The sequence below is a fragment of the Phragmites australis genome, chromosome 23, assembly GCF_958298935.1.
Source record: "Phragmites australis chromosome 23, lpPhrAust1.1, whole genome shotgun sequence".
Classification (NCBI taxonomy): domain Eukaryota; kingdom Viridiplantae; phylum Streptophyta; class Magnoliopsida; order Poales; family Poaceae; genus Phragmites; species Phragmites australis.
The window spans coordinates 21,192,094-21,219,529 of NC_084943.1; the positions used below are offsets into that span (position 1 = coordinate 21,192,094).

Here is a 27,436-nt window from a genome sequence, read left to right on the forward strand (position 1 = left end):
TCGAAAACCGGTCAAAAGGCAAGCTGTGAGTACGTGTTTGACCCCGGCCGACGCCGGCGGCCGGCCGGCCTGCTGCTTGCAGGTCAAACAATTCAGCCTGGTGTGATAACTGCACTTGGCAGGCAGGCAGGTCCGCCGGCACTTGCCACCGGCCCAGATCTTAATCATAACTCATCCCCACTTTTCAATCCTCGTCAGAGAGGGAGCACGTGCAGGCACACAAAATGGAACGAACGGCGGCCAAAAGTTGGGAGCCGGGACACCTATTTGTCATGTGCCACTGTGCGGCGTATGATAGACCTCACCGGCGGCCCACCGGAGCGCACTGCGGAGCGCACCACTTCACCACTCACCCACCACAATCATTGTACTGCTGCGCCACGCGTCCCACCCGTCCCAAGAAATAAATTCTACATGGATACATTTCTTGCAATATAGTTTGGATAACTGCCGTACGTCTTTAATAAGAATTTTAAAATGATGGTAAAATTTGCTTAACATTAATTATACATGTTAAATAATAAGTAGATAATAATTTTTCATTACGATTAAATCCACAATTTTAAAAATCACGTTAGGAATAAATTACATATCACGGCTATCAAATGATGCTGCAGAGTAGACACACGCAGCTCTCCTCTCTATATATATACGCCTCGCGCAACCGCAACCGTCCACCTGTCATAACGGTCAGCCTTGGCCGTATAAACCGCCCCACGCCTCTATATATGCAACTCACACCCGCCCTCCCACCCACCTCCTCGTCTTCCTCCCAGCTCAGAGCTTCGCCATCGCAAACCGAAATTCTCCTCGCGTCGCGTCGTCGATCTCCTGCAACGCGGCTCCGCTTCTCTTCTCCTTTTCGGCCGGCTTCTCGACCTTCCTGCGGCACTTGTGGTGTTGGTGCGCGCTGCTGCCATGGGGAATCACAACAAGTTGCTGCAGTTTCTGCGGCCGGACCCGGCGGTGGCGGCGGCCAGGTCGTCGGATGACGAGGACGAGGACTACGCGTCTTGGTCTCCCTCTCCGATGACTAGCACGAGCGGGGCCACCTCCGCGGCCGCGTCGCCGTCGCCGTACGTCATGTCACCGTGGGCGCAGCTCCCGGGCCTCGGAGCCGACTCCGTGGGCGTGTCGGATGCCAGGACGAGGCTCCTGGGGTCGCTCGTCAAGGAGGACGGACACGTGTACTCGCTGGCCGCGGCGGGGGAACTGCTCTACACGGGCACGGACTCGAGGAACGTGCGGGTGTGGCGGGACCGGCGGGAGCTCGTCGGGTTCCGGTCCGGGAGCGGGCTCGTGAAGACCATCGTGGTCGCCGGGGACGGGAGGATCTACACGGGCCACCAGGACGGGAAGGTGCGGGTGTGGCGCGCGTCGGCCGAGGACTCCGCCGTGCACCGGCGGGTGGGCTCGCTCCCGCGGCTCAGGGACGTGGTGACGAGTTCCCTCTGGCCGTCGCACTACGTCGAGACGCGGCGGAAGCACAACGCCCTGTGGCTCCGGCACTTCGACGCCGTGTCGTGCCTGAGCCTGGACGCGGCCGCGGGGCTGCTGTACTCCGGGTCCTGGGACAAGACGTTCAAGGTGTGGCGGCTGTCGGACTCGCGGTGTCTTGAGTCCGTGCGCGCCCACGATGACGCCATCAACACGGTGGCGGCGGCGGGATTCGATGCGATAGTGTTCACGGGGTCCGCGGACGGGACGGTGAAGGTGTGGCGCCGGGAGGCCTGCGGGAAGAAGGGCCGCACGAGGCACGTCATGGAGCGGGTGCTACGGAAGGGCGAGAGCGCGGTCACCGCCGTCGCCGTGGCGGCCGAGGCGCGCGTGGTGTACGTCGGTTCGTCGGACGGTGCCGTCACCCACTGGCAGTGGCGACGCGGCGGCGGTGAGCCAAGGAAAGGAGGCGCGCTGCGGGGGCACAAGATGGCCGTGCTCTGCCTCGCGGTGGCCGGGCGCGTGGTCGTGAGCGGGTCCGCCGACCGCACCATCTCCGTGTGGCGCCGCAAGGAGGGAGCCGACCACGAGCTCCTCGACGTGCTCTCGGGCCACACGGGCCCCGTCAAGTGCGTCGCCATGGACGAGGAGGAGGACGCGGACGGCGGCGACGGGCGACGGTGGGTTGTGTACAGCGGCAGCCTCGACGGGTCCGTCAAGGTGTGGCGCGTGCCGGACAGCTCGCCCGACCCGACCCCCGCTCGGACGCCGGCGCACGCGTGGAAGGGCGCGCCGTCGCCGCTGCACTCGTGGACTCCGTACGCGGTGGCGCCGGAGCCGGAGCTGAAGCGCATGACCGCGGGTTGAACGGGAAACGCCACGCGCGCGCCCGTGCGAGAGAGTAGAATAGCCTAGGCTGCACACGACCGTGTACGTAGAAATTGGATTTTTATACGACGTATGTACGTATGGCGTATTGGCGTTGTGTGTTTATGTATTTCTGTGCCGTATGAAGTATTTCTAGCCAGGCCGCTGAAAATGGACGGCCGGACGTGGACTTGTGGGTGTGCGGTTGTGATTTGGTCGGTGATGCGTGCGGGTGGAAGACTGAGATTTCTGGACACTTCCAACCCGTCCGAGGGAGATTTTATATATTATCATATGTAGATATTATTTTTAGAATTGATGGCATATTAAGGATAAGATAGTTTTTCGGTAGCATATCATGAATTTATTTAAAATTAAATAGAGGAAATTGGGGATGTGAACGTTTTTGTGGTTTTGCTTTGTGTTTGATTTGTAAGAAAAGTACATATTGTTCTTTGCTTGCTATGGAACGGAAGAAGAAAAATGGCGACGGTTTGCTTTCATTTCTGAGTCATGTGTTCCTTCTTTACAGGTCGTATATTGTTCTTTGCTTGCGATGGAAGAAAAGAAGAAAAATGGTAACTTTTGTTTTACATTGGCCAGCTAAAAACCAATTCTTTCATTTGAAGTCCGTAAGTTTCTCATCTAGAACTTCAGATGTCTGTTATTGTAATCGCAACTCCTCAGAGCAAGGTTTCTTAAAAAAAAAAAAAAAAAAACTCAGAGTTTTTTTACGCAATGAATTTGTAAGAGCAGTCTTACGAAGAAATAGCGCGAGGAATGAAAGCAAACAGCCATCTCAGTCAAATGTGTTTTTTTCGCCGTAATGATCGAATTGAATTCGTCTCTTGTTGCTTTTTTGTTGTTGTTGTGCTACTAAGCGTGCACACCGACAAAGATAATTTCAGCGTTTTTTTTTTGTTTCGTTGCGCTCGTGCAATTTGGCTGCCATTTCCGTCTCCCACATCCGTATATTTTGCGTGTTCATATAGTCGACAAATTAGTCCTAGTTTTTTTTTTTTGCTACATTTCCTGAGAAAATACTGTGCGATTTTCTCAAATATTTGCCTTTGTTTGCTCACCTAGCACATATATACTTGCATTTGATCACACAAAAAAAGAGGGAGAAAAAAGATTGCACGTAACGTGGAAAAAGTCGTATCCATTTGAGTAGCAGTGCCAAAATTTTCTCCGCCTAATTAAGTTTGCTAAAAATCAAAGAGATGCCACACCTCTTTCCACATTTGGTCAAACCAGACACTGAATACGACCTCAATTTGATGGTCTTTCTTTTCGAGAGAGAAGACTTTCTGGTCGTCTAAGATATGACACACAGCTTCTTCTTCTCATCATCCTATCATTCCAGTCAAAAATTAGTTTAGCTTAAATTAAGTCACTGCTAATACTCTTGCAGGACTTGTGGATTAAGGAATCAAAACAGGCATCTTAACCAGTAGAGTTTAGGGCCTGCATGGTAGAGTCTTTTCTTATTCAATTCTCCACAGAGAGTGATTCTCTGATAAAATGATTTTGTGGCTGAAAGTGATTCTCTAGAATAAACTATATAAAAGAAGTGATTCTATGCGAGAAGTGAATTAGAAAAAACTATTTTTTTCTCTTCAGCTTCTAGTTTATATGCTAAAAGTTCAAAACTGCTGTTTGACAGAGTTTTCCATAATTACAGCTAGAAACCTACTCTGAGAACTCTATCAAACAATCTAATGTTAAACTCAAGTATTGGGCAATCAGAGTCACAGCGCAGCATCCATCATTGTGTGTTACATGAAACACCTATGTCCCATGCAAATGGAGGCCAGTTCTTGCAGCTGGACACCTTCATTGTTTTCTTGCTGCTGTCAGCTTGGCACAGGGAAACAGGGTCAAAAATATTGGGAACACACTTGCAGAAAATTAGGCTGGGTTTGATTGGGGTTTCAGGTTAACCTCGTGTTTCACATCTGCATGTATTTTTACATTGCTGAAAAGATTGTGCTCCAACTTTTTCAGCACCTTCACATAATTGTCCGCTGCAAATAAATATTACAAGGCAGCATTTTTTGTTGCTAAACGATTAGGAAACTTTTTTTCATACTTTGCGCTAAGCTTCAGTCTCAGGCTCTCAGGGGAGTTGACAGCGTTGGGCTTTGGAAACAGAATTGGGTGTAGGCCAGGACTAGTTCCGGCCCAGTCTTTTGAGGCTAACGGCAAAGTTGGCCCAGCCCAAACGGCTGTTCTTTTGTGAGGTGTGAATAAGGGGGAAAATGGATCATATACGGACGGATATAGCTTATTTTGTGTTCTATTTTATTTTATTTTAGTGTCAGAGTTGGATATGTATAGTGCTGTATAATTCTTTCTCTATTATGTATTATATCTTATATATTTTTTTTCGGAGTCAGAATCGAAGCGGATAGTCGGATAGATATTGGTTAGTCAGATAGATGGAATTTTTTCACTTCATTTGTATCTCATACAACACATTAAATAGTATATGGGTGTAATTGAAGTGAGTATAGAGATTCAGAGAGAGTGATTGATGAGATGTGAAAAATAAGAGCATTCAATATTATCTGTCTACGGATGTGTAACAATCTATCTATATATTATTATATTTTTAAGTGAAATCACAATATATTTTCTTATAACACATAACATTCAGATACTTCGAATAAATACCAGTCATCATGTATTATATCCTATATTTTTCTCGGATTCAAAGTCGAACACAGATAATGTCGAATAGTATTGGACACGGATACCAGTCGTTGCATATTTGTTTCGTAAGCCTTCGGGTAGTCAGACAGATGGGAAATATCCGTCCCGTTTTCATCCCTAGGTGTGAACATAGAGTACTGCTCAAATCGTTTGGATCAGGATCTTCTGACTTCACTTCTTTAGAGTCATAGTCACTTCACTCTAAACCGGAAAGTGTTGCATAACTCATGAGAAAATGTTGAACTCCAGGGAAGTTTAGATTAAATCTTGGATGCCTATCATAAATTAGATGGATTTTAGAGTGAAGTCATATGACGTAAGTCGGTGAGGATGAGACGAGATTCGGACGGGCAATAGGGATGGCTCTAGAAGGGAGTCTCGGATGCTAAAGGCCCGCTTGAATCGATTAAGCACCGTTCGTTGTTGCTGTTGGCTCTAGCACTTTTTTACTTATCACATATCGATATAATGGTAAGATAAGCCGAATACCTTTTGTAGCTATGACCTTTTGGCTTGTGGGTTTATGGTGTCGTGAACATAATAGGCTTATAGAGGTAACGTCGGAAATGTGTTGTGGGTATAATAGGCTTGTAGAGGTATCTAGTTTATTCGAGGAGTAGTTCTAGCTACCTTCACAACTTTAGGTGTAACTAGGGTGCTCTGGAGTAGCCCTAGTAGACCTCCGCACCTATAGATACATGTTCAAACGGTCATAGTTCAATTGGAAAATGTTAACATGGGTACTCATTGTGTGCACTTTAGCGGTGGCACGAGGCGAATGGTTCTCATGTTACGTGGGTAAAGATATACCCCTATAGGGTGTAAGAACAATTCGAAATGCCGTATTCTCGGTCATGAACATGCTACTATCCATCCGTATCAATCGTAGAGTTTCATTATTGGAATGATGTGATGGTATGTTGGGATATAACTGGTGATGTTAATGAAGAGTTGATATGGTACAAGTTACAACTTTGTTATGTTGATGATCTCAAGATACATGGGTTTTTTGGTTGGGTGTAGATTTTTACATTTGAGTCCAAATCTCTTTTGCATATGAGGTTACTCAACCTTTGTGGCCGAGTCCGTGCTAATTACCCATATGCATTCTCCTTAGAGTCGACCTATTTATAAGTGCCTATTATGGACTAAGTCTTACAAGTACCTTCATACTCACATGCTTTGTTTGCTTTTCAAGTGAAGAAGATTTATTTTTTTGGCTACTTTACATCTGTCGATGTTGGCGATAGATAGGAGTAGTGTCATTCTACTCGTGTGTTGTTATTTTGGGGTGGTGCCTTAGGGCAAATGACGCTACCCATCTTTTTTCGTCATGTAACTTATTCCACTGCGTAGCTACTCTAGCAAATTTTTGAGTTGTGTATTTTATTGTAAAGTTTAATCTACTTAAAGCTTATAACTTAATTTAATTACTCGTTCTTTATTATATCTTGTGATGATGTGCTTGTTGTAAAGGCATGTGTTCTAATCTTGAAAATAAACACATACCGGGACTACTGGAATAGTATTTCGGTTAATCATTGTGAGCGTGATTATAGAAAATAATCATCTTAATGATTAGCTCGAATACTATTTGGACGATTCCTCACAGTACTCGGCTTGCTCTGCTTACCAGCTCTTGTTCCAGGGATCTATCCAGTTCGAAGGTGCTAGTCTGGTTTGGAAAGCTTGGGCACCTCCTAAGGTGAAGTTTTTCGTTTGGCCCATGCTTCATGGACGCCTCTAGACGGCCGCTCGAAGGAAGCGGCACGGGTTGCAACCTGAGGATTCTTGCTCACATTGCTTGCAAGCATCAGAATACACTGATCACCTTCTCATTCACTACAACTTGGCACAAGAAATTTGGTGGCGAGTCTTGGGCGTTTAGGCAACTGACCAGGATATTTACTTCTTGGAATTATGAACTGAACTTAGGTAGCGCATTGCCAGCGATTTACCCAATGGCTTGAACTCCCTAATCCTCCTCACATACTGGAACATTTGGTTGTCTCGCAATGACGTGGTCTTTAATAGTCACCGCACCTCATCAAACTCCTCAATAGCCCGCATCTAGGACGAAGCAGCACATTGGTGCTCCGCCGGAGGGAAGAAACTTTCACCTCTCCTGGAGCGCCTTCGTAGCTTTGGCAGGATAGTTTAGATGACGCTTAAGTTAACTCATATTGGTTGCTTTTCTTCTAGCATATGTTGTTTAGCTCTTTAATAAGTTGCTCTTGTTCCCGGACCTGTTAGGGTCGCTGTGTAAGAAACTAAACTATTTTTTCTACTCTTAATACAAAGATATACATCTCTTCTACGTATTTGAGAAAAAAAATAATTCATTTTTGTTGATTGAGAAACATTCTCACATTGATCTATGGTTATTTTGGTCATGGAAATGTGTTTGATAAAAAATGTTATGGAAATTAAAGAATGTAAAATCAGGAAAGTGGCTTCATTTTATTTATTTGCAGATATTTGGTGTTAGGGTAAATATAGAGTGGTATGTGCTTACGTGTGCTTCCGTAGCACCAAGTCTGTAAACATGTTTAACTATGTAACATGACAAGCTTATATTTGGCAGGTCAAGCAAATTGCGAATAAGCCTACATAGTGCGAAAGGATCAGAAGCTATTATTGATTTGGAAGTAGTGTCTGGCTTCACTGAATTTTTTCTGGAGATCCAAGATGATATATTGCCTCATCGTATGTCAGCTTTTGGAGTGTCTTTACAACCTGTTCTTATGACTCACCTGTGCCATCACAAGTTGTACTGATTGTTCCAAAATATGTTATTTCAAATGAGTCTGGTGCTGCAATTGCTGTTCGCCAATGTTTTGCTGAGGTGCTTCACTTTGAATCTTACATCTATTGATATTTCATACTTGCACTCTCATCTGATACTAATGGTTTTGGTTACCAGCATGACATGGATCGATTAACAGTTGAAGCTAAACAGATGGCTACCTTGCAGACATGGAAACCTGGGAAAAAGCGAGAAGTAAACTACTTTGATTTATTTGCTAAGAAGCACAGAAATATTTTTGAGGATTCTCACATTTTTATCCAGTTTTGTCTAAAAGAATCTGGATATAATTGGTCTGGATCAATTGGCCCTTTTTTTTTTCTTGAAATTTAGAAGATCATAAGACTATGCCCAAGGGATTCCCGTTGCGAGCGAAAATCCCATCGTGAAGGAATTCCCAGGATCATTCCTTTTAGAACGGGATTCTCTCTCCTTTCCTTTCACGATTTCTCTCGAAGGGAAGCTGTTGGAGATGAGAGAAAATAAAGAGAATGGGAATGGGGAAATAAATCGGGAAATGAACAAAATGAAGAGAATATGGTTAGAGATGATCTAAGGCACGGTGACAAATGGTATTAAAAGAGGCACTTTACGTGATGGGAAGCTGAAACAGTTTGCTTCTGTTGATGTTGTTCAAGAGACCACTTCTTTTGTCTTACACTTCACTAAACCACCGAAGGTTACACTACCATATCGAATAGAAAATTGCTTGAATGAAGCATCTATCATGTATTTCCAGAAGGTACTGATGTTTTGTTAGTTCTATTGATTCTATTCTATCGCAGAACCAATCCTTACGTGCTATTACTGATATAAACATCGATTTTTTCCTGGATATTTTTTCTAGGTTTCAGTTGGATTGGATGTATTACGCCCTCAAGAGTCAGAACAGTACGCTTGGGATGACTTAAGTTTACACCGCAAATTGGTTGTGCGCATTGTTGGCAAGTTCTAACTCCTAATTCTAGAGTTACTACTTCTGTTGATTCATGTATTATGATGGTGGTTATTACTAATTGCAAAACCGATGACCTGGAAACGCATAAAAGAAACTGCATTAAGGTTCAGTATTAAAATATTTCATGTGGCAATGCACATATGCAACATCAATGTTTAGCAATGCACTAAGCCAGCAGTCACCTTACCACTTAATACTTGATAGTAAACAGATTGTATGGACCTTGCTTTTTGGAAGTGAGACATACATATTTACGGATGGGAGACATTAGAGTCGGTCTATCGCATTATGTGCAATTTAAATTGAATAGAATCCAATACTGATGATTACTACAAAGAATTACTGTCGATGGTGTTTTGGCGTAAATTACTAAAGGAGAAATGAATTGACAACATCAATGGTGTGCAACACACTGATTCAGTTGCAGTGCATGTGTTAATAGTTAGGAAGAGAAGATATTGTTGGTGAGATGCCTCTTGTTATTCACATGAATTTCTGGTGAGTCTTCACTGTCTAGTGAAGTACTTCCTAGCTGACACATTGGCGCTTTTCATCTTTGTTACGGTTCTTTAAATAATAGTTTGTAACATTATGATTGATCTTCTCCAGATACACCTGCCTTACGTGAAATTAAAATAGATAAAATCAATCCATGGAAGCCATTTTTGAAGATGCGCCAGAATGGCAGGTTTAATCTGGATTTCTGTTTCAGTAATGGACTTAGTTCAGGAAAACAAAGATTTGATGAATCATTTGGACTGAGTGTGTTCAAAATTGGCTATGAAGTGTATGCTGATGGTTTAATAAGAATTCTACGGATATGTGAACATGCAAACAATCCCAAAATCGAGAAAATTCAAAGGCTATTAGCAAGTGTACAGTTCATAATTTCGTATGTGTGTATTCATCTTCTTGACAAGGGCCAGGTTTGTTCCCTTTGACTCCCACCAAGCCTAAGCACGGTGAAACCATTTTTTTCATGAATTATGTTAGCGAATATAGCCGAGCCCGCCGCGTCGCATCCCCTGTTGACCTCCAATGAAGACCCCGGCTAAAAAGGGTCCGGTGTATATATATATACATATTTGCAAGTCAAACTCAGTCTCATATTTCCTTTTCTTTTCATGTTCTCCCTGTTGAAGAGTGGGAAAGGGTCCAATTGCCGTCTACCATCTCAACGGCAAGACTTCAGCATGTATCTGCTGACTCAGTTATCACAGATAGATCCAAGCATGTATCTGCTGCAATTCATGTAAGTTGTGGCTCCTCTAAAATTTTATATTTCAATGTAAACCATGCATGTGATTGGACTAACTATTGGAGGGAACAAAACTTGCAATTTGTTTTAAAATACGAAAAACATGCAATATCTTTAATTGTTCATATCTTTCTTTCTTTCATATTTAGCTATAAACTGAGATAATATAATAATAAACGATGAATGTATGCATCACACGATGCAAAAGTTCGAAACTTTTTTTCATTGTCTAAAAAAATCGAGTAGGATTTGTGTGTAAAAAACAATGGGGCAGTAAAGCTTACCCTGGCTGGAGACCTGGGTAATAGCGGTGCAATTTTCGTGGCCCGCACCTGGGGGAATTTTTTCCTATTTCTTCAAGGTTTCGAATGTTGCGATGAAATTCCTGCTATCGAAAATCAAAGACCAAATGGAGCAAAAGGAACCTTTAGAATCCAAGACGGAAGGAAAATGAATACGCACCGATCCCCTCAAATAAGCATAGTGAGAGAGAGAGAGCTCTGTTCATCCAAACAATCGGGGACACTAGCTAATCTACATAGTAGTAGCTCAGAGAGACAACGTTAAAGAAATTTTTTCATAAGGTAAATTGAAATGCGCAAATTGATAGGAGAGTTGTCCATTATATTAATTAGAATGTGTTCAAATAATATGTGAAATTAAATGGTCAGCGTCGACGTCTGGTCGGCAGGAAATTAAGCAAAGTTGGACTGATCCTGAACGTTTCCAATGATTATTCTATTATCCTCCTTTTCTTTTCTTGTCTAATCGTCAACGACTGAAGGAAATGTTTTTAAACCTAGCTAGTAGCTAAGCATGTGGATCAAGAAGTAGAACCGACTTCGCATTTCGTCCAACGGAATGAGCTCTGCCATTCATTTGAGACGGAAAGAATACAACAGCACGTGCACGAGCTCATAAATATGAAGTAAGCATTTTGTATTAGTATGTCTAGGCACATCATATGGTTTATGGTTGTCTTTTTAGTATGTCTAGGCACTTTTGTAGTCGTAAGTGGTTTTCGTATTCGTTAATTTTTTTAATAAGGGTCTAAGCCCGGTTTTCGTAGGAGACCTATTTATGGGTGCCGGAATCGATCTCCGACCGGCTCGCACTACCTTTGGTGACTTGATTCCTGTATTTGTTAATTAGAATTAATTCGAATATAATAGGTATTCCATTTCGTCTAGGAACAGAACGTGCGATGGTAAAGAGCAAAGAAAATGATATGCGATAGATTCTAAGCTGTAGGATGGCACCCACTTCTCCAGAATTCATAAGCTCATCGGCGGGTCCACCAGCGGCAGGAGGTTTGAGCCTCTAGCCTCGTGCAAACTTGACAATCTCTAATTTTTTGGTATAAAAGAGGAAGAAAAAGTAGAAGAATAAGAAAATTGTCAAGTTTTTGCGCGATGATCACTCGCGCTCTAGCGCCTGCGCTCTGCGTGATGATCACCTGTCGTGTTGTTCGCACTTGGACGGTAGCGCAAGCTCTACGGGACCGGAAATTGATACATGACATCCAAGAAGTGCTATCTATGTAGGCGCTCGTGGAGTATGTCATGCTCAGGTCGTGGCTCTTGAAGGTCCAATTGGACGAGCATAGAGATGACGTCTATGTTTGTCGTTGGACCGTGGACGGACTATACTTGGCACAGTTGGCCTACAATGCCCTTCATCAAAGTGTTGTTTCATTCCAAGGTGCCAACTGGATTTGGAGGACACGGACGCTCTCAAATTTAAGTTCTTCATCTGGCTCGTGTCGCGATAACATATTTGGACGGCAGATAGGGGACTGAGACATGGGCTAGATGCTCACTCCACTTATTAGCTATGTGAAAAGACGCTTGAGACTGTGGATCACATCTTGGTCGTCTGCTCCTTCTCCAAGTCTATCTGGTGGGAGTCCCTCTCGTGAGCTCGACGTTTTTGCGTTTTCCTCTCATAAACATCCTTGCAAGACTGGTGGACAGACGTCGTATCTCTATAGCCGGCGACGATGCGGAAAAGCACCAACACCATAGTCATGCTCGTAGCTTGGCATCTATGGAAGGAGCGCAACGCCACGCTACGCTCTTCAATTGTCGCTCTTTAATGGTGGTGCAGGTTCTTGGGCGGATCAAGATGGATGTATAGTTATGGATTGTGGTGGGTGCACGTGTCACTTATGTCGTTTATTTTGTGAGTAGCCCGTTTAGCAACACGGCATTTTGGTACCGCCAAGCGGGTGTCTATTACCCCGCGTTGCATATGTAATTAGACTATTTTCTCCTTTTAATATAATGATACATAGTCTTCTTATGTTTCAGAAAAAAAAATAAGAGAGAAGGAGAAAAAGAAAATGAGAAGTAGGAGAAAGAACAGGAAGAACAAATACTTACTGGCTTTGAATCCGTTATAATTACATACGTCTCTTAGACAATCTCCAACGATTTTTTATCATGATACAGAATCTCTCTACGAATAGATTTTTGTTCCCTTCAGCATTTCAATGGTTTTCCTTCACGGTTCTCGTCACGCAGGGATTTTCAAAATCATTTACTTTATGACAGGATTATCTTTTTTTTAACTTCACGAATCCTTTCAAAATGAAACTGTTAGAGATGAGAGAAAATAAAAGGAATAATAACAAGAAAAGAAATCAAGAAGGAAAGAAAGAAATGAAGAGAATATAAATTAGAGATGGTCTTATTACCGGTGTGTTCACTGACTGCTTATTTATCCTTATTAACAAATGGACGGCCCTTAATTTGGCAAATCGGGACGTAACAATCAAACTAATAAAGGACTTTTTTGTGGCCGTAATCAAATAAATTGCCTTCTAACCAAGGAAACCGGCCTCGCCTAATCGTTTGGTCGTTTGAGCACTTGCAGCCGCCGCCGCCGCCGTCGTCCTCCGCCACCGCCCACCGCCCACCGCCCAAAAAAAAAAAAAAGGAAAGGGAAGAAGAAACGCGGCATAGGCGGCGTCGGCTCTCTCCCTTCCCCGGGCGCGGCCGAGCTGGACGTGCGCCCGTCTCGCACCCGTGGCCGGAGCGCGCCGCTCGGGTGTGGGGTCGGTGGTGCCTTCCCCGTGGCCGGCGCCGTCGGGGTAGGTAGTCTGGGGGCAACGCACGCTGGTGTAGCCCCCTCGGGTCGGTTTGCTCCTTCCCCCTTGGCAAGGAATCCTAGCCTGATCGGATTCGATCGTTTCTATGTTGGGGATCTTCTCTTTGCGGCCAGTGAGGTGAGCGATCAAATCGAAGTCGTTCGATCTCCCTCCGTTCATTTTGTTGCCGGTTTTGTATCCTGCGTGGTGGTGCCCTACTAATCTGATCCATTCAACCTTCGATTAGGCCATTCGTCTTCAGCTCGCAAGACCGATTGATCTCGTATGTCAAAATTGTCCACGCAGCTGACCTCAATTCAATCTGTCTTTTTCTTGCAGGGGCAACAAGGATATTCAATGAGCGTTCTTGATTTCTTGTCACAGCGACCCGCTTTGCTCGGTTAAGCACTGCGTCTGTCTCAAGAGATGAATGGTTCGGCATTGGGAGATAGTCGTAATTTAGCAATTGGCATTCCAAAGCCAAGTGGAAGGACGTGGCTCGCGGTTTGCCTTCAAGCCTGTGCTGCTGCTCAAGGAAGAGCTTCCGGCACAACAATCATTCCTTTGCTTTGCGTAAGATGAATAGCCAAGTTGGGTCCAACAACCGGAAAAACTCGAATGTGGTCTATCAAGATCTGACCAAAGTTCTTGGTCTTAGTAGGTTTGATTCTGAGAACCTTTCAGATGTCTCAACGGCTGTTTTGCCATTGAAATGCGCCATGGATCCTACAAATTTGGTGCATCTGAGGACCGTACCCTCTGAGAATGGACTCAGACCAGTTGAAAATTCAAGCGACAATCTGCAAGGTATGGCTTTTACCTGTGAAAGCCCACTAGCTGGAAAAGTCAAGTTCATGTGTAGCTTTGGTGGGAAAATCTTGCCTAGGCCAAGCGATGGGAAGCTCAGATATGTAGGAGGGGAAACTCGTCTCATCTCAATAACCAGGAACTTCTCATGGAAAGAATTCGTGCAGAAAACTCTGACAATCTACAATCAGCCTCATATCATCAAGTATCAGCTCCCTGATGAGGATTTGGACGCACTGATATCTCTTTCGTGTGATGAGGATTTCCAGAATATGATGGAGGAATACTACACTCTTGAAAAGGCCAATGGATCACTTAGACTAAGGATATTTCTTGTCTCCCTGGCTGAATGTGAGGATTCATCATTGGATTCAAGAAGCTTAGAAAGTGAACCGGAGTACCATTTTGTCGTTGCTGTGAACAATCTTGCACGATTGAACCGGAGCATCAGCGGCAACAATTTAATGAGTCAATCAAGCCATCAATTGGATAGTTCCCCACTCCCTTGCAGAGACTCACCTGTCTGTCAAACAGATACAGAAAGTGGAGCTAAAGCTTTGACTGGAACAACCCTAAACGAGTCTCCCTCTCAGTTTTTTCTTGCTCCATGCACACAAGTGGTGGCAGAGTCATCAGCAACTTCTTCCCCAAGCTTAAGTCAGCATAGGACCATAAAACAGTCTAGGATGCAACCACCTGCAGATAAATCAGCAATGGATTGTGAACCGGAGAACAGGAGTGAAGTTTTGGATGGAGCAAATCTAAAAGCCATGCTTCTGAACCATCAAGATAAGAAGCAAAATGATGCAAACACGAGTATTGGTGTTGGATCTCCCATGCACCACCTTCACAGTCAAAGGCAGGTAAAAGATGTGGCTGTACCTGGAAATGAGAGTGACTTGAGTCCACATACAAACTATGATATGTCTGCTCCAGTGGAAACACCCTTTTATTCTGAAAAGGTCTCCATGCATCCAGCGAATGCAAGATGGGCACCTGGGCTGCATGAATACACTGGTCAAGTTCTAGGCATGCCTCATGCCTTCTCTGACCCTTTGCTGAAAGATTGTACTGAAGTACCTGCATCCAGTTTGTCATTAACTGCTGATCCCTATGTAGCCTCTTCAATTTCTCAGAAAAAATGTCAAACTAATGATCTAGAGAGAACAATTAGTGGAACTAGGCCGGCTTTTGAGCATGTTAAACCCCCTGGCATTGCTCGAACGGATGAACCAAACTACCTTGTTTCTAATCATATTGATCAACAGTATGATCAAGTAATTATTGACACGGCCAGTTTGGAGCCACCAGTTTGTTATCAACATGAAAGTTTGTCTAGTATTGTGACACAAAAAGGTCATAATGGAGGTCCTGTAGTTCAACAGCAGGATAAGCTTTATCATCAGGGAAACAGCACAGATCCAAGTACTGCTCCCCAGAGCAATTTTGCTGATACAAGGTTTAATTTGTACCATGCACATGGTGCAAGGATGTCCTCAGATGAGCTAGATGCTCTCGAAAAAAGCTTAGTTCCAACACCAATTCTTGCTACTGATCATTCCCGTTCATATCTTAATGGATCTTCTACTGGATCACAAACAGAGAATTCAAATTGTGGATATCACCTAGAGAAACTGAATTCAGGGTGTGTTGTTACAGATTATGGAACTGCTGGCTATGTGCATGGGAATGATAAAGTTGCTCCAGAGCCCCATATTCTGTTGCCTGTAGACCCTTTTGAAGCTTTTACCTTGCAAATATCAACAGGAAATAGAGAATCCTGTGTATGTCAAAACGAAAATTTGGCCCAATCATCAGTGCAAAACTCTGGCTTGGCCATCTCTCCACATATTAGACCGAGTGGTCCTGATCTGAACATAAACTTGTATGGAAATGGCACCTTCTGTTTGTCCTCATCCCAGAATCCAGTTCTGGATGGTGTTTCAATGCGAGAGGATCCTCTTCTTGATCAGCACATTATCTCCTGCAGTGATGTAGGAGTACTTGGATTTGAGTGTACCACCATCAATAATGAAAGCGTGAAGCTAACTCAAAGAACGCACAATAATGTTCAACTGGATGTGCCTATTATAGTTGAGGACGTGACTGATAATGTTCCTTCAGACATTCCATCATCAAGACAAGTTGTTCCTCAGGTCGAAGTGGTAGCCGAAGAACAACAAGATGCTAATATTTCATCAGAGAAGGATGAGGATTCAAGGAGCAATGGACCAGAGTTAGCTAATGAGGTATAGCTTTTATCATATATTGAGCAAGTTATTTGTTTTACATTGATGTTGAGCTATGTCTGTTGTTCCAAATCTTAGGATCATGATGATAGAACTGCAGACGGGTCCATAAGTGATGCTGCAGTTGCTGAACTTGAAGCCAGCATGTATGGCTTGCAGGTGCAGTTCCCATGCTCTACACTTCTTGAGCAAGATAGCCATTTGATTCATAAAAAATAACATTGCCATGCATTTTATCTATAACATGCAAGTGATAAAGACATATGGTTGTTGTGATTTTGTTGATCAGATCATAAGAAATGGTGACCTCGAGGAGCTCCGCGAATTGGGATCTGGCACATTTGGAACAGTATACTATGGAAAGTGGCGAGGAACTGACGTTGCTATCAAACGTATTAAGAAAAGCTGTTTCGCCGGGAGATCATCTGAACAAGAGAAACTTGTGAGTAGTATTTCCATCAATCCTTTCAGTCATTTGATTGCTTCATCATTCATGCAAAAATTTCAGTAACAACTGAAGGGAAAAACACACAATAAGGTTAATATGGTTGTTGGAACTGAAGCCTTATTGATAGAATGTATCTATTATCATTTTCTTTTTCTGAATTTGATTGCGACCTTTTTGCTACAGACCAAGGACTTTTGGAGGGAAGCACAGATTCTTTCAAAGTTGCATCATCCAAATGTTGTTGCTTTCTATGGTGTAGTCCCTGATGGAACTGGAGGAACATTGGCAACTGTTACAGAGTTCATGGTGAATGGATCACTGAGGAATGTTCTTTTGAGGAAGGACAGGTGGGTTGTGTAAGTTTCTGTTCGATGTTTTCCACTCTACACAATGATGTGACTGTTTACTAGATCTCTGCAGAATGCTTGATCGTCGGAAAAAACTCATCATTGCTATGGACGCGGCATTTGGGATGGAATACTTGCACTCCAAAAGCATAGTCCATTTTGATTTGAAATGCGACAACTTACTTGTTAATTTGAGAGATCCTCAGAGGCCAATCTGCAAGGTAATTTTTTATTTACACCAAGTTCTGGGGCGAGTTAATAGAAAGTTGTGTTGGTCGCCAATAAACATACTTTTTTAAAAAATAAATTATCTTGATGTTGGCCTTCTAATTCTGATGGCACTACTGTGTTCCATTAATAGTCCGTGACTATTCTCAGGTTGGAGACTTCGGATTGTCAAGAATTAAACGCAACACTTTGGTTTCTGGTGGTGTACGGGGCACTCTCCCGTGGATGGCACCAGAGCTGTTGAATGGTAGCAGCCGCCAAGTATCTGAGAAGGTAAGGTCTTTCATCAGACTTCAGATCATTGTTTGCATGTATAGCCATAATGTGCCTGATATGTAACAAGTACTGACATGCAGGTGGATGTCTTCTCTTTTGGGATAGTTTTATGGGAGATCTTGACTGGTGAGGAACCATATGCAAATATGCATTGTGGCGCTATCATAGGTATATCTGCACTTCCTGTCTCTTATTTCGTTTACCTTTCAGTATTGATCCTTTAATGTAATGGGGTCAAGAAGGAACCAAAAGACGCAGTCCATCAATTCACGCTATCGTCATCTACAAATTTCTTAAGTTTTGTTGAACCCTCAAACTAATATCCTTTGTTGTGAGAAGGTGGTATCGTGAGTAACACTCTCCGGCCTCCGATACCTGAAAATTGTGACCCTGAATGGCGAAAGCTGATGGAGCAATGTTGGTTGGCCAATCCTGATGCCCGGCCCTCATTCACCGAGGTCACCGACAGGTTACGAGCCATGCCAGCAGTGCTTCAACCAAGGGGACAAGCTCCGGGAAACAGATGAAGCATGTACCATCATCCATCAAAGTATTTACCTGCAAGGAGCTGGATCAACCAGGACCGGTCGCCCTCCGTTTCTGCACTGACCTGCGGGCCTCCTATATGTGCATAGAGTATATACATACATGTATTTATTGGTCATGGTGTGTATTCTATTCCGACGCGTATATGCTTCTTGTGTTCATTTTTTCTACACCATTTTGAGGGTTTCTCATGTAATTACATGTATCCGAGTTAACAAGTAGTGCGGGCTTGTTCTGGCCTCATGTTTGTTAACGATTTTTTTTGTGTGTATGTTGTGATGGTCTACGAGACCACTCGAGCTTTTTTGCCTTTCGTAAAAATATGAGCTTCGCACTTGTAATTATATAGTAGCAGATAAATTGTCTATATTGCATGTCACTTTTGGAACTTCTTGGGACTTTGGTATAGATGACCTTTTTTTTGCTTAGCCGAACTACAACTAATTCATGTGAGGATATGTTATGGATTTGAAGAGACTCATGGTGTAACTTTTTTTTTGTGCCAATTCTCAAGGTTGGTCTTGTTTAGATGTACACCTAGGAGCATCAATTTTACACTCCAAGTACCATACCTAACTGGTATGAGGAAGTTGGCATTTTTCAGAGGCTCGTAGACAGCCCACAGGTCTGCAAGTGAGATGCTGAACTCTGACACACCTGCTACCTGACGTGCATTGCAGCGCCAAATGATTATCTCATTCAGTAGTTGTACCGAATCCAGATATACTTAACACAGTGTACACAGATAATATTCTAATGTATTTTACTGTACGCAACCCGATCCAATCCTTCGACCTCGAACCCAACGGTTCACAACTCCTCCTAACACATTTTACTGTGATGCATTAGGAGTTGCCAACACACTGCATCCATGTCAGAACGGATAAGGTCCATGTAATCTTATATTCTTACGTGCTACTGTTTTATTTCACATCATTTCCTGCAAGTTAGAGCACTGCAGATTGCATAGCATCACCGACAGGGACATTTACCTAGGAAACCGCGCTTATACATGCTTGGACGGTGGATTCCTTTCCTGGCTATAGTTTACTGAGACCAACCCAATCGTACCGTACTCCTTGTTTAACCATGAAGCAGGAGTGATTAGTGATCACCGACGTTGGATTGCATCGTTTAGTGCTTAAGCGTCTCTCTGCCTGAACACTCTTTTTTTCTTAATGTTCAGAAAGTTATGGGAACTTGAGTGTAAAGTGGTCTTGGAAGGTGATTTTGCTGCATCTTCAGCGCTCATTTTTGCCTTCGTTTCATGATTCCATGGGAACAATAGTTAAGAATCCCTGTGTTACCTTCAGAAAAAAAGTAAATTCTTGTGTCTTACCAATAATGTGTTTACTTTTACCTCTTTTTTTTATTAATCTTTTTACCAGTAATTTTTTTTTATAAAATCGAATCTTTCATATAGACCTGTGCAGTGTCGCAACACGTGTCCCGCACGCGTAGACACGGGCACACGATCGCACGTGCACCACGCGACTAAGGGTCTCACCGAGTTAAGTGCGGGCCTCCTAAAATTTCTTTCCTTTTTACCGTCTCAACCGACGGGTGACAGATTGACAGCACAGATTTGGGAGCACAGGCCTTGTCAGGTTGTCATTAGTACCTGATTAGTAGGTACTTAGTAGAAAGAGACTAAGAGATAAAAGAAATCGAATGTGCTCGACGAGTCATCATCACCGACTATGTTTGAACGGATAAACAAAGCAAACAGGCGGCGCTGACACGTGAAACCATGTCCTGCAGCTACCTGCAGTATCGAGGTCCAATTCTTTTCCATTTTTTTAATTGTTAAGACTAAAATATCACATTTAGAGTGGTGATTAAGACCCAGCAAAACTCCAACTCCAAGATCCATACATAATTAAGAGTTTATATAATAAAATAAAGTTACTTAAATATAGTTTTTCAATTCAAAATAAAAACAAAATATCTCAACCAAAATACTTAATCTGCTAATAGCTTCGGCTTCAAAAAATTTTAAAATTAGAAATAAACTGCTTCAAAAAATTTAAAACTAAAACTTAACAAACAGACCTAAACTCTTTCACCGCCTATAAATACACCCCTTGCCACTTAAACTTGTCTCAAACAAAACTAAACTCCTTCACCGCCTATAAATACACTCCCCTTCCCACTTAACCTCCTCTCACTCCACTCATCCCTCTCTCACATTGCCATTGGCGTACTACTCTCAAGGTCTCGAGAAAACCAAGGAAGACACTGTGCCGTGCCGTGCCTTGCCTCGCCATGTCGTCCTCCATGGTGTCCAAGAACCCGCCTCCGGCGGCGCACGGAGACAGAGACGGCGAAGACGGGGGCGGAGGAGCCGCCACCGCGGTGGCGCCGGTGACGAGCTGCCTGTACCTGCACAGGCCCGGCCCCGGCGCTGGGGCGCTGGACAAGGACGCCGTGCTGCGCCGCATCCGCCACCGGAGGCGCGCCAACCGCCTCCGGGACACGCTGCGCTCCATGCTCCAGGCGCCGCCGCCGGAGCCGGACATCAAGAACGGCGAGCGGCAGCTCGCGTGGCTCGACGACGCCTTCTCGGCGCCGTAGCTTAATTAGTAACTGGTGGATCTTCACTTGCGCAGATTAAGCGAATCCGATGATCCATTGTACACTCTTCTCTTCTCTTCTCCTTGTGTAGATCGATCAAGAACAAGTGCAAAATAATCTAGAGCGTTCATGCATGCATGCTTGGTTTGTTCTAGTATGGTACTGATTACTGCAAGGATCATTTTGAATTGTTCTTGTAATTGCTTGGTGTTATACTGTTATTGCCAATCATGATCAAGTGATCAATCAGACAACATTTGGATCAAATATTTCATTTTTGTTTTGGATTCAGGGGATGTCAACATACTTAGGCTGCATTTTTTTTCCCGCTGATTGGAATTACATCATAGACATTGAACTCAGCTTCGAAGGTATTTTAAGCAGAAAATTAAATTGTTTGTTTCTATAATTCTATGATGTTACTTCATCAGGCCCCAGCCATTTAATTACCTGGAGATACGAAATGGTTTGCCCACATAATCACTTTGTCTGCATATAGGCACTCACCAACGATACGATAAACGAGATGAAGATGTCTTTCTTGAGCAAGTGCTGTGTTAAAAACTCATGATTTATTGCAAGTAGATTATTTGGTAGACATGGCGCATAAACACGACTCTCATGAAAATTAACCCAACATACCTACCGCCTCCTTTATGAAATTTAAATTGAATTACAAGCAGTTTTCGAATCTGCACGCAATAAATCAGTTTCCGAATCTGCATGCCATCTAGATGGTAATAGAGAAACGGAAAAGTTGTCATTCCTCCTTTATGATCTAGTGCACAAACATCAACAATAAAGCAGGGCATTCGTCTAAAGTGCAAAGATAGTCCGAATAAGGGTATAAATTTTTGGCATTACTATTATTCTTTTGTGTGTCAACAAATACCTCCTGTCGGATTCAAGAGGATTACAATGGTATACATTCCCAAGATGATTACATACGTGGCGCCAACAATTTCAACTTTTATAGAAACATATGTATCCCTGACCTTTTTGAGCTCTAGAGACAATCAGAACCGTTGACATAAAATGGGCTATAAGGGTTACACTAAAAGAATGATGATGAATCGGTGTCGCAAAATATGAGACTTCTGTTCACTCTGCTGTTCATACTGTATGACTACTAGAATCCAGCAGCCTGTCTCCTTCTGAAGGCATGTCAGATGACATCTCCAAACTTTGCTTGGATGTCATCTTGTTCCACTCATTCTCGACTCGGAAAAACACCCACTGCCACCGTCTAACTATTTCCAAGGCTGCTATGGTAAACACTGTCAGGTAGTTGTGCCGAAGATGCGCTGAAAGCTTGTATGTCCATGTACATCGCAGAACTAAGTTGCTGCCTAGCACCCAGTAGAAAACCTGTAGAACATGTATAGAAGGACCAATGATAAAAGTGTCAAGGGAGTTCACTAAAAGCAATGTATCTGTTCAAGTTCATACCCAGTTCTGCCCATAAAGAAGATTAGTCCACATGCTTGGGTTTTTGAACATGAAAATCCTGGTTAGGATGCTGCAGGGATAAAGTACAGCTCATTAGTTGCAATTGGGATGTGGGATTACATGTTGAACGAATAGCAAAGAGATTATGTAAAGACGCCACACCTCAAATCCCAATCTCGCTTTATATCCCAGTAGAAGGAATACAATGAATTTATAAGACTAGAGATAAGCCACAGGGGGCGGTAAAAGTTAACCCATTGTTCAGGAAATACATGATACTTGAGAGCCGAAAGGAAAATCACTGGAACTGCTGTTGAGTACTTGAGGGCTGGAATTGGGATTAACAAAGAGGCAAGTCATTCCAGAACCAGGCATAAACATAAACATGCAAGTTCAGTAAAATAAATCAAAATCCAGGTTGATGCATGATTAGTGAATACCATTCAAGAGACATGTCTTCTCCTTTGTATCCTTGTACTGTCGTACACATTGGAAGAAACGGCACAAGTAGGGGAACACGAGAGCAAGAGGGATAGCTATCGAGTGACTACCACAAATAGAATCTGCTTCAAACCAAGCAATTGTCGCAACCTGTAAAATATTAAAATATTACAGAAAAATGAGATGAGTTCTCACAATAATTTACAACTGAGGACAATATGCACATAGCAAAGAACACATGCAAGAAATCAACCTGCCGATTCACCATGCGACAAACTGAACGCTCCAGATCTGAGAACACCTGTTAAGAGGTGAAGCAAATAAAGAAATGACAGATACAATAACAATTAAATATCATAACTCAAGAGAATAGAATCAGCTTTCTACTCTCGAAAATTAAGAAATTGTATGAATGTGCTCAGATAGTTAGCAGATATTATTTATGTTCCATAAATATATTACGCTAAACCCAAGATGAGAAATAGAGAATCGTGTGTTATTAACAGTCAGTATAGTCCTACTATCTCTAAGTAGGGATAAGTCAAATAAAGAAACAGTATATAACCAATACTTCTCGATAATGCATACCTTTGACATGGATGTAAAAATATCAGCCAAAAAGAAGTCAGGGAATGTAATTGCCTGCACACAAGGGAACAGGAAATCATTAGAAATTTGTTACTTTGGTCCAGTTGCCCTCCACAACAAGTACAATCAGGTAAACCAGCCAGAGCAGACCATATCATACTGTTTGTAGCATAGCAAAAAGGTAAAACTTATTGTACTCATCACTAAGAAATTGTACAACTTACTTGTAATGGCAGTGTTATACGCCACACTGTCCTCAGAAAGTAAAAGCGTGATGATAAGTAAAACATATCAAAAGGAGAAAGGAGGATCACCAGAAGGATAGCATACAACAGAACCTGCAAAGAGGCAGAAAGATATGTCAATTAGTCCATCACCCTAGATCTGAAAACTGATGCATGGTATCCTGTTTTCAACTTGGGGAAGGAAGGAATGGGTGGATAACGCATCCTCCAGAATTTTAAAATAAAAAGTTTACACATAGCCATCAGTATATGTACTTATGTCTGAATTGTTGAGGAAAATCAATTTCTTTTTCTAACTAGTTCCCAGATTTTCTATTACAACACGATGTCAGTTCATCAATCAACACTGCATAGATGTCAAATACTTGTTGGGATAAAAATGGCACCAATATATTGATAGGTTATGCTGTTCCTTGCAAGAATTCAAGGAATTGTGTTCTTACACGCATTTGATTATTGTTAAGCAATTCTCATGAGCAATAAACCAAACATAGCAATAAACCAAAGTCTCATGAGCTCAAGCACACAAGAAAGAAGAATAAAACATTGAATGAAATACCACTGAATAGGTTAGATATTACACTGGTTGAGATGCTGCAAGAGACACTTCTCCATGTGAGTATAGATATAGGTACGCTGTCATGCTTGTGGGAACAATTAAAGTCAGCCAAATAGCACACTGTCAATGAAACAACAAAAACTTGAGTGTTATTGTGTCAGAATAATGTGTCAAATACAAGTAATATAAGGATATACAGCAGCATAAAATAACATCGATAAATGCAGAAATAACAAACATGAAATGCATCTAGCACAAGAAATCCTGGTATAAGAGAACCAGGACGAAAAGAGGACTGCTCGTCAGACAGATTTAGAACATGCAACAAGCACAAGTCATTCTCAAGAACAATTGCCCCAGTGAGTCATATTCATTGAGAAACAACAGTAGAAATTATATTTTGCATAGGAAAGCAAGAAGAAACATGTTTGCTCGTAAAGAGCTACAATTGTAGTTGCATTGCAGAATTTATGGAGTTACAACACAATAGATTGTTTTGAGCTTAGAACTCAACATCAGCGCAAACTTGGAAGGACAAATTCAGTTAAAATACTCAGAAACTTGTCATAGCACCAACTATACTCCATACAATATTTAAGGAATGAAGACAGCAGATATAGTATCGAATCATTACTCGTCACTGCCTATGGCTAAGCCAAGTCAGTACTGTAGATGTATTTCCATAGGAAAAAGAATTTCGGCAAATTCCGAATCAAGTTTAAAATGGGAAATGCAAATAGAAGAGTCCGATAGGCATACCCTCCATATCTCTCGGTGAGATAAGTGTGTTTGTGAAAGATCAAACACTTTAGCATAATTGACTGATGATTGCGCAAAGACCCATAAATTTACTCCCCACAACCAAATCATCAAGGCCTGTAATAAATACAAGGATCATAGTTACACGGATACGAACAGGGGACCTTAATTTTTTGTCCTATTCTATGGGATGACTTTTCAGCTTGACACAAGTACAGTGATAAAATAAACTCACCACAAGAAGAAGAGGATTATAGTACAAGAAAGCCTCATAAAGAAATAAGTCTCGCAGATCAGCACTCATTCTCATAACTGAATCCCAACCTATCTGTAATGCCAAGAGAATTGTCGAATTAACACACGAGGATCAGATCATGTGTAAAGAAGAGTTATGGATAGATCATAGCAACTGACCTTGCAACAGCATAAACCCCATAGGAGAAACAATATAGCCTGAAAAAGACAGGTTGGTCAGAAGTTTGAGAAAGTAATTCAAATACAGATGTGAGATCAAGAGAAAAATGGTACTTTCAGGACAAAAATACTATAAATACTCCCTGGTATCAGTTTATTCATAATAGTGTAGGAGCAAAGAAAAATTTAAGCATTCACATTTAGCATTATATATCTGCTGCTCAAAGGCAATTCAACAGTATGTCATAGGAGAACACAAACAGAAGCTTAAAGTTGAAGATGGCAATGCTAAAACGACATTTTACCATCCATGTCAAAACTATCAGTTGTTTCCCGGGAGAATCAGATGTGTAGGTCGAGTACCGGTAAAAGATTAGTTTGCACATGGACAGGTAAGTTCTCCTCAGTTATCAACACTTCTTGTCACTACAATGTGCTTTGTGATCAATATTGCAATTCCTCAAGAACTCAACTATATTCTTCGTTCGAGCACATTCGATCACTTCAGACAATGCAGAGCACAGCAGACCTATTCCCCCTAAATACAAGATGGCAACTAAACAGTAATTCGGTACACACTAACAAGGTTGTGTTATGCTATGTAATGGCGCATCGCAATAGCTCAAGAGGTAAATTAAGCAATGAGCAGTTGACTTGACATCGGTGTCCATGTGAATGGGGATTACACTTATAACTAATTTCACTCCACAGCACGACAGGGGCAAAAAAAAAAACTAATGGGTTGAAATGCTACGGTACCTTAAACCGCCAGAGGAAGAGCGGCGACGGCATGATAGCGACGGCTGGGATGGTCCCGCCCTTCATCTCGCCGAAGCTGCCGTGCCTGTGCGGCCTCCGCGCCAGTGGCGGACCTACCTTCACAAAAATCCCTGGGAGACAAACTGGCATCAGTACTCCACCACGCGGCACACGAATCCAATCCGCGACGAAGCAAACGGACTGGTGCACCCATCCCTCCATCCCAGAGAAAGAAGACTTGGATTCACGGGGAGCGGAACAGGCAGTCCATACCAAGAAACGAAGAGCCCAATCAATCCAGGTCGGCCCAGCCGGATCTCCTCCCTTCCCCTCTCCTCTCCACCCCGCGGCAGCCCGCCTTGCGAGGGCGCGAGGACGCCGACGCCGACGCGGAGCTTGCGGCGCGAGGATCGGCGAGCGGTCTGTATCGACACGGAGGGCGGCGGTAGAGGAGGAGGGAAATGGCGGGGGCGACGAGATCTAGGAGGAGGAGGAGGAGGGCACGAGGCGGCGTGCGAATGGGAGAAAGGGAACGGAAGGTAGGGGAGGACGAGGAGAGGAAGTCCGACGACGAGTTTGACGTGTAAACCGAACACGCATTTTTAATTTCCTACTTCCAAAACTGCAATTATAATCATATAAAAAACTATATAAATCACAAGTTGATTTTCTATCACATCTTTTCCTCCTCTTCTCTCATCTAATAAATTCTCTAAAATTTAAATAATTTACTCACTTTTATCATCCATCATCAATCTCATCATTTTATTACTAGCTACAAATATATGATCTGTTTTACTAATCTCTTATACTTAAAAAGTCTTTAATGAGTTCCATGATCACCCTGAATCCCACCCCCACCCTAGATCCCATGCCCCTCCACCCTAAATTCTTGCATCATTGGACCACTCATATCCCTTCTACGGTCTGACCTCCCTTCCATCCAATGGCCACACGGTATCCGGTGTTCCCAACCCGCATCCACATCTTTAACCGTTCCGCGCATCGTCCCATCCCAAATTGCCACCCCAAATCACGCCTCCCTCAAAGTAGACGTTGCCTCCTTCAAAGCCGCGACCAGCGAGCCAGCCATCATCGCCTGCCTCCTCCGTCCAGGATGACGCCGATGTCTTACCTCGAAGTCGAGTCCGATTAGGGTCGGCAACCCCGATCGGTGATCCGTGTGTCACCGTCGTCTCGTCTTCCCTCTCACGCATCACCACCGACGTCACTGCATTCGTCGTCCTCATCTTCCTCGTAGCGTAGTGTGTGCAAGCGCTTCGCCCACCGCCTCCTCCCGTAGCAGCCAACGTTGAACAACCTCGCTCCGCACCTGATTCCTCACAGTGGTCGCGCTACCTTTCCAACATGTGGAGCCGCTCCTCAACGGTGACCGTGTCGCCTCTCGTGGAGCTACTCCTCAATGGTGTCGTAGGTAGCCCCTCTTTCCCCCCCATGTCTGTGTGCCGCCAGCTCGAGTGGGTGGTTGACGCCATGGAGGTGCCGCACCATTCCCCTTTTGTCCTCCCCCCACAACCCTACCTCGTAGCCATCAATCCAGCCATCACCACCGCTTCATCCAGTGGTGTTGTCGCCTTGTCCGCATGTACGGGGCAGC

At 43.3% G+C, this 27,436-nt stretch overlaps 4 protein-coding genes across 6 annotated transcripts; 3 read left to right on the forward strand and 1 right to left on the reverse strand.

The window, feature by feature from the left end:
- The first annotated feature begins 733 nt into the window (after positions 1-733).
- Positions 734-2,494, forward strand: LOC133906765 (protein JINGUBANG-like). Its single transcript, XM_062348765.1, has one exon. It carries the CDS (start codon positions 919-921, stop codon positions 2,302-2,304), a length of 1,386 nt encoding a protein of 461 aa, XP_062204749.1. The 5' UTR covers positions 734-918; the 3' UTR covers positions 2,305-2,494.
- Positions 2,495-12,875: 10,381 nt separating this feature from the next.
- LOC133905891 (uncharacterized) lies at positions 12,876-18,397 on the forward strand. 3 transcript variants are annotated; one of them, XR_009907715.1, is made up of 9 exons: positions 12,877-13,267; positions 13,469-16,185; positions 16,264-16,344; positions 16,475-16,627; positions 16,817-16,980; positions 17,054-17,201; positions 17,342-17,481; positions 17,565-17,652; positions 17,824-17,877. XR_009907715.1 is itself a non-coding variant. In XM_062347681.1 (9 exons), the coding sequence occupies exons 2-9, from the start codon at positions 13,708-13,710 to the stop codon at positions 18,009-18,011; spliced, it is 3,423 nt and encodes a 1,140-aa protein (XP_062203665.1). In that variant the 5' UTR covers positions 12,879-13,267; positions 13,469-13,707; the 3' UTR covers positions 18,012-18,397. The 3 variants fall into 3 exon arrangements, 2 of the variants coding, with proteins under 2 accessions (XP_062203666.1, XP_062203665.1); XM_062347681.1 differs by having other exon boundaries at positions 12,879-13,267; positions 17,359-17,481; positions 17,824-18,397; XM_062347682.1 differs by lacking the exons at positions 17,342-17,481; positions 17,565-17,652; positions 17,824-17,877 and having other exon boundaries at positions 12,876-13,267; positions 17,044-17,197.
- Positions 18,398-20,190: 1,793 nt separating this feature from the next.
- LOC133906760 (uncharacterized) lies at positions 20,191-20,723 on the forward strand. The gene has a single exon (XM_062348759.1). It carries the CDS (start codon positions 20,296-20,298, stop codon positions 20,602-20,604), a length of 309 nt encoding a protein of 102 aa, XP_062204743.1. The 5' UTR covers positions 20,191-20,295; the 3' UTR covers positions 20,605-20,723.
- A 711-nt stretch (positions 20,724-21,434) lies between these two features.
- On the reverse strand, positions 21,435-26,393 carry LOC133906312 (uncharacterized). Its single transcript, XM_062348180.1, has 13 exons — positions 26,092-26,393; positions 25,819-25,949; positions 25,060-25,098; positions 24,881-24,973; positions 24,646-24,762; positions 23,911-24,006; positions 23,307-23,420; positions 23,083-23,136; positions 22,748-22,795; positions 22,494-22,644; positions 22,216-22,381; positions 22,054-22,123; positions 21,435-21,972 (listed from the first exon to the last, which is right to left on the reverse strand). Exons 2-13 carry the CDS (start codon positions 25,882-25,884, stop codon positions 21,718-21,720), a joined length of 1,269 nt encoding a protein of 422 aa, XP_062204164.1. The 5' UTR covers positions 25,885-25,949; positions 26,092-26,393; the 3' UTR covers positions 21,435-21,717.
- Positions 26,394-27,436: the final 1,043 nt, after the last annotated feature.

Bases quoted from the DNA above. Each gene is read 5' to 3' on its own strand.
- LOC133906765 (XM_062348765.1), top strand. From the start codon at position 919: ATGGGGAATCACAACAAGTTGCTGCAGTTTCTGCGGCCGGACCCGGCG.
- LOC133905891 (XM_062347681.1), top strand. From the start codon at position 13,708: ATGAATAGCCAAGTTGGGTCCAACAACCGGAAAAACTCGAATGTGGTC. The intron at 16,345-16,474 runs GTGCAGTTCCCA...TTTGTTGATCAG, and splicing joins CCAGCATGTATGGCTTGCAG to ATCATAAGAAATGGTGACCT. The intron at 16,981-17,053 runs GTGGGTTGTGTA...AGATCTCTGCAG, and splicing joins GTTCTTTTGAGGAAGGACAG to AATGCTTGATCGTCGGAAAA.
- LOC133906760 (XM_062348759.1), top strand. From the start codon at position 20,296: ATGTCGTCCTCCATGGTGTCCAAGAACCCGCCTCCGGCGGCGCACGGA.
- LOC133906312 (XM_062348180.1), bottom strand. From the start codon at position 25,884: ATGAAGGGCGGGACCATCCCAGCCGTCGCTATCATGCCGTCGCCGCTC. The intron at 24,974-25,059 runs GTCAGTTGCTAT...TTGGCATTACAG, and splicing joins GGGGTTTATGCTGTTGCAAG to ATAGGTTGGGATTCAGTTAT. The intron at 22,382-22,493 runs GTATTCACTAAT...TCCCAATTCCAG, and splicing joins GAAGACATGTCTCTTGAATG to CCCTCAAGTACTCAACAGCA.